Here is a 5,734-nt window from a genome sequence, read left to right on the forward strand (position 1 = left end):
CTAGCTATCTATCTAAACTCCTTCCTTTCTTTATCTACAGCCAATACGAGGGTAGTGGGGTAGGCAAACCTGTCACGACACTCACAACGCCGAAGGCGACTAGCAGGACTCCAACGTACCGCTGCCCCTCTCGACCGGATCTGGTACTTGATCATAGGAAGTACTCTCCGGCCCTGCTTCACAGTCGGCCTCCCACTAGATCCACTAGGCGCATCCATCCTACACAAAAGCGTAGTCAAACTCAAACACTCTCAGGAAAACAAGCAAATACAAGCATGCCCAGGTTAATCTAAACCTAGGCTCTGATACCACTTGTGACGACCCCATCTTCCCCTAAGGCGAACCAGAGGGGTCGACGGACCGCCTGCCCAGCTCTCGCCAGGACTACCAACCCAAAACAAGCAAAACGAACCGAACTTGCAAAGAGAAAAATCAATAAAACAAGCGTACAAACCTTCTTAAAAGGTTCTTATCACCACAAAGTCATCACGGAAGAAAGTATAGCTCGCGAGCACTTGAATTGGTCAAGAAAAGGAAACAGAAAAATTTGCCGCGTATGAACAGTAACTGACTGCGTCACTATCCGGCCGGATTCTAGGCCGGATAGGAGGCAGTGGCTGGACCCCGAAGGGGTCGAAATTCCCCTGTCAATCCGGCCGGCAATCCGGCCGGAAGTTGGCCGGATTACACTGGCCGGATTGCGTCCAGTGGCCAAAATGCCAAATTTTTTTTTCCCCCTGCATATCCGGCCTTGTATCCGGCCAGAAACTGGCCGGATTCTTGGCCGGATTCTGGGCGACAGTTTTGCTAAAATCTTTTCTTCCTTCGTTCGAAAATCGTTGTTCGCCCCAAACACACCAAACACAGAATACAGTTAAGCCAAGACTTAATAAAGGCATATATACAAGAAAAGGAATCACTTATACAAGTCCAAAAGATACTTGAATTCAAATACATTCAAGTTGCAAGTTCTAGAGGAGCTTTACAAAACTAGCTATCTATCTAGCTCAACTCAATCAAAACTTGTTTCCAATCCTGCTCCTGTAAGGAAAACAAAACAACGGGGGTGAGCTTACGCTCGTGAGGTACCAAATGCACAATTTCATGATACAACTAGTAACACATACATAAACACCTTCATACAACCATACACATATAAAAGGATACATGTGACCCTCAAGGGCCGGTTTCCGTTTGCCATACTTGATCGCACATGTTGACACTCCGTCAACCATTTAAGCAAACCAAGATCCGTAGACACCACTTCGCACCATTTCCTTCCACCATTCACCCCCTATTCGGGCCCGCCGCCTCATAGCTCCAAAAGGGTACTACTCGAGTATACCACAAGGTCGAGGAGTTAACACTCCACTCGCCTATCAAGAACCCAAAGGCTCATTAACGAATCGCCCAAGCCCTTGCCGGCTCGACTCGAATAACGGTCTAAGGGCATGAGCTCAATTTCACATTAATATTAAGGCATTGCCCCATCAAATGTCAAAGCATGTATATATACCACTTCACCTCCAAACAATAATGGTAAAGGCAAGTAAGTGGTCAAGAGCGATCAAGTACACTCTCGACCCAAATCAAGACATTTATAATCACATAACAAGTATGTTCATCATATACTGGTACACTCACCAAATTTTCAAGCAAGTCACACGTTTGAATCAGGTGTAGGTCTCGGCCCACCGGTACGACCTAAAACAAGCAAATAACCATATTGAAGACTCAAATACAATTCAACGTACAAGTTTAACTTACTAATGCAAGTTGCTCAAAAGCCAATACAATGAAACATTAAGGTGTGGAATGTGAGTAAAAGCCCAAAACTTATCCATTTCTACTCAAATCCTTCTCAAGACAAAACCATCTATATTTCTAACCATTTGGACGGCATAACCCCTTAATTTCTTCACATTTCCAACCTAACCACAAACATTCAACTGATACCAATACACTTATATCTCACAATTTAGTCCATTCATCCCATTTAAGCCACAATACAATCAAATTACTAGCATATATACCATATATAGAAAAACCCCAATTATACCAAAACCTAAAAACCGAAAATCCTACAAATGCCGAAATTTTCTACAATTAAACACCATTAACACACCAAGGCTCTAAATCAAGCCATATAAATCCACCACACCCAACTCAACCATAAGTTATCATATAAAACAGAAAATTCCTCCATAAATAGAAAATTTCCACAACTCAACCATAACTCTTCAAATAGCCCATAAAATTGCATCTTTAACCTCTATCACCAATAAATTTCATCTTACAACCAAGAAATAAGCATTTCCTAACTTGCTTACCTTACAAATGTTGGATACAAGGTAGATGAGGCCTCTCTCTTCAAACCAAATCCACCAAACACCTCAAACACTCCTAGCAAGCAAGTTTTATGGAAGAATTTGTGAATTAACCGGTTGGATTTCAAGATTTGGCAAGAGATTGAAGCAAAAATTGAAGAACTTTCTTTCTTTCTTTCTTCCTTGTTGGTCGGCAAAGAGGAGGAGAAAAATAAAGAATTTTGGGTCAATTTTTTGTTTTAGTAAAGGTGTAGGAAAAGTCAAAAATTCAAGGGCCAATGAAATTGCAACATGTGTTCTTCAAGCTTATCTCAACTTGTGTCTTGTAACACTTAATTAAAGACGCACATCTAATTAACTCCTAACACTAAGTACTAGGCTTCCGTAAATAAAATTTCCCAAAGTTACCTTTCCCGGTACCGATCATTTTAGCGGGTCCCACATGCACTGTACACCTCTAATAGCCCAAACTTGACCTAAACCCAGAATATGCTATAAAATTCACATTTTACCATAAAATTCCCCAGAAAACCTACATATAATAGAAAACCCTAAAATATACTCAAAAGTCCCAAAATAACTGCCCGGAAAATAAGAAAATTTTCGGGGTCTCACATTGGGCCTATTGCTATGGCAAATAGAGAGCAAAAAGAAGAGGAAGTTTATCCACAAACTCTTATTCATATCTTGTTGGATAAATATTCTAAACCTATCCCTCTTATTGCATTTTTTGATACAGGTGCCCATACTTCCATCATGAGGAAGGATATCATACCAGACTCATATTGGATTCCTGAAGTGAATAAGTTTAGAGGAGCGGATGGAAATCTTTTTGAAACAAGATTTGTCACGAAAAATCCCATCACTCTCAAACTTCTTCCTGATTGCTGTGTTAGTTCAAAATTTCTGGGAGCAAACTTTACTGGTAAGGACTTGTTGTTAGGATTTGATCTTTACAGGCAAAATAAATATCTTATTACAGGAAATGGGATAAAATCAAAAAAGTTTTTTAAACCTTTCATTGAAATCCCAAAGCTGTATTTAATACAAGAAGAAAGTGTTCAACAAGATCAACTCCAGCAGTTTCAAAAGCAGATTATTCAAGAATCATGCTCAACAAATCATCAAGAGTTTTTACAAAAGTGTGATCATCCTTTGTGGGAAAATTCTGAGTTTTTTATCCAACTTCATTTTAAGAAAAATGAGGATATCAATCCCACAAAAGCTAGTCATTCTGGAATGAATCCCAATGACACAAAGCTTGCAGAACAGGAATGCCAAGAACTTTTAAAGTTTGGACTTATTGAGATTTCTCATTCTCAATGGGCCTGCCAGGCATTTTATGTTAACAAAAGATCTGAACAGGTAAGAGGGAAAATGAGATTGGTAATCAATTACCAGCCTCTTAATATTTTCCTGCTTGATGATAAGTTTCCAATACCCAACAGATTTACTATTTTTTCCCAGATATCCAAGGCCAACTGGTTTTCTAAATTTGATTTAAAATCTGGATTCTGGCAGTTGGGAATTCATCCTGAAGATAGGCATAAAACTGGATTTTGTATCCCAAATCATCATTTCCAATGGAAGGTGATGCCTTTTGGTTTAAAAACTGCACCTTCTCTTTTTCAAAAAGTGATGATAAGGATATTTCAGCCTATCCTACATTCCATACTTGTTTACATTGATGATATTCTTCTTTTCAGTAATACTTTTGAAGAACATCTTGAGTTGCTTAAAGATTTTCATCATCTTGTTAAGCAATACGGGATAATGCTTTCTGAAAAGAAAATGTTTTTAGCTCAGCAAGAAATTTCATTTCTCGGAATGAAAATTGCTCAAGGAAAATGTACTCCTGAACAGCATGTTGGACAATCCATTAAAGATTTCCCTGAAGATAATCTTTCGAAAACCCAGGTCCAACAATTCCTTGGGGTTGTTAACTATGTCCGGGAATTTCTTCCCAAAGCTTCCAAACATATTAGTCCTTTGACTAAAATGCTTAAAAAGAAACCTCCACCATGGGGTGTTTCTCAAACCCAAGCAATCCAAATCCTCAAGAAGGCACTCCAAGATCTTCCTACACTTCATATTCCATCCGATGGGAAAAAGATCTTACAGACAGATGCCAGTGATAAGTATTGGGGAGCAGTACTTCTTGAAGAAGATGAACAAGGAACAAAACATTGTTGTGGTTTTGCTAGTGGAAAATTCAAGGTTTCTGAACAACATTATCACTCCACATTCAAAGAAATCCTTGCAGTCAAGAATGGTATAAAGAAATTCTCTTTTTTCCTTATATCTCATCATTTCTTGGTTGAAATGGATATGGGGTCATTTCCTAAAATGCTGCACTTCAAGCAAAACAATGTCCCTAACCCCCAATTACTGAGATGGTCAGCATGGTTTTCCCAATATTCCTTTGAGGTTAAGAATATTAAGGGCAAAAAGAACATTGTTGCTGATTTCTTCTCAAGGAAAGAACCTTTGCCTCAACAAGACCAACCTTGTTTCATGTTCTCACCTGTTTGTTCTGAACCCCCAGATATTCACCAAATTCCTCATCCATGGGAAAAGGAAGATATTGAAAGAATCCGAAATCAATATGAATTTGAAATATTTAGTTCATATGGAGGATCAATCTTAAATCCCTTTGGAACTAATCCTGAATATCCTTTCTGTCAAATTTTCATTGCCAGACATGATGATTTTCCAAAATCATTGTTATGGTATTTTTGGTGTCTTTGCCATCAATATCATATTCTTATGGAATTTCAATCACCATTCTTTAATCAACCATTAAATCCAAACCTTCAAACTTTTCTGCAATGGTTTCGACCATTAACATATTGGTCTGGATTATTTTCAACTCAGTCTAAATATGTTATTTTCCATTTCCATAGACCTTGTAATCTGCAAAATAACCAAGTCCAATCCTGTCCAAGTGCAGTAATTTATAAAGAAATAGATCATACTATTTTAGACCTTGATGATGTATATGAGGAAGCACAGAGATATATATTTCAGGAAAACAGATGCATTCCTCCTGAAATATGGCCTGGTCACTATGGTTCGTGGAACTACCATTCAAGTCATCCTCACTGGACCAGAATCAAAAAAGCGTCAGAATAAAATGAATGATACTGTGATGCAGGATTCCTAGGATCCTTATAATGACATAGGATCATCACAAGATTTTCCAACATCCTCAACAGTTTCTTCCTATTAGTTCAAAACTCGATCAGAATGGAAAAGCATTGAAAATAAAAGGAAGAATGCACGAGCACATCAATATCACATTGAAATGATTAACATTACAGATCCAGCCACTACTCCATCAGATACCCCAGATGATGATTACCAGTGGGCATGGAATGATGTTGACATGGAAGGGTCCCCATAAGATG

At 38.5% G+C, this 5,734-nt stretch overlaps 1 protein-coding gene across 1 annotated transcript; it reads left to right on the plus strand.

The window, feature by feature from the left end:
• Positions 1 to 2,957: 2,957 nt before the first annotated feature.
• On the plus strand, positions 2,958 to 5,490 carry LOC113760009. The gene is made up of 3 exons (XM_027302588.1): positions 2,958 to 3,692; positions 3,849 to 5,056; positions 5,355 to 5,490. Exons 1-3 carry the CDS (start codon positions 2,958 to 2,960, stop codon positions 5,488 to 5,490), a joined length of 2,079 nt encoding a protein of 692 aa, XP_027158389.1.
• Positions 5,491 to 5,734: the final 244 nt, after the last annotated feature.

The sequence above is a fragment of the Coffea eugenioides genome, chromosome 2 (genome assembly GCF_003713205.1).
Source record: "Coffea eugenioides isolate CCC68of chromosome 2, Ceug_1.0, whole genome shotgun sequence".
In the NCBI taxonomy this organism is placed as follows: domain Eukaryota; kingdom Viridiplantae; phylum Streptophyta; class Magnoliopsida; order Gentianales; family Rubiaceae; genus Coffea; species Coffea eugenioides.

Bases quoted from the DNA above. Each gene is read 5' to 3' on its own strand.
- LOC113760009 (XM_027302588.1), top strand. From the start codon at position 2,958: ATGGCAAATAGAGAGCAAAAAGAAGAGGAAGTTTATCCACAAACTCTT. The intron at 3,693-3,848 runs GTAAGAGGGAAA...GGATTCTGGCAG, and splicing joins TTAACAAAAGATCTGAACAG to TTGGGAATTCATCCTGAAGA. The intron at 5,057-5,354 runs GTATTTTTGGTG...TATATATTTCAG, and splicing joins TTTCCAAAATCATTGTTATG to GAAAACAGATGCATTCCTCC.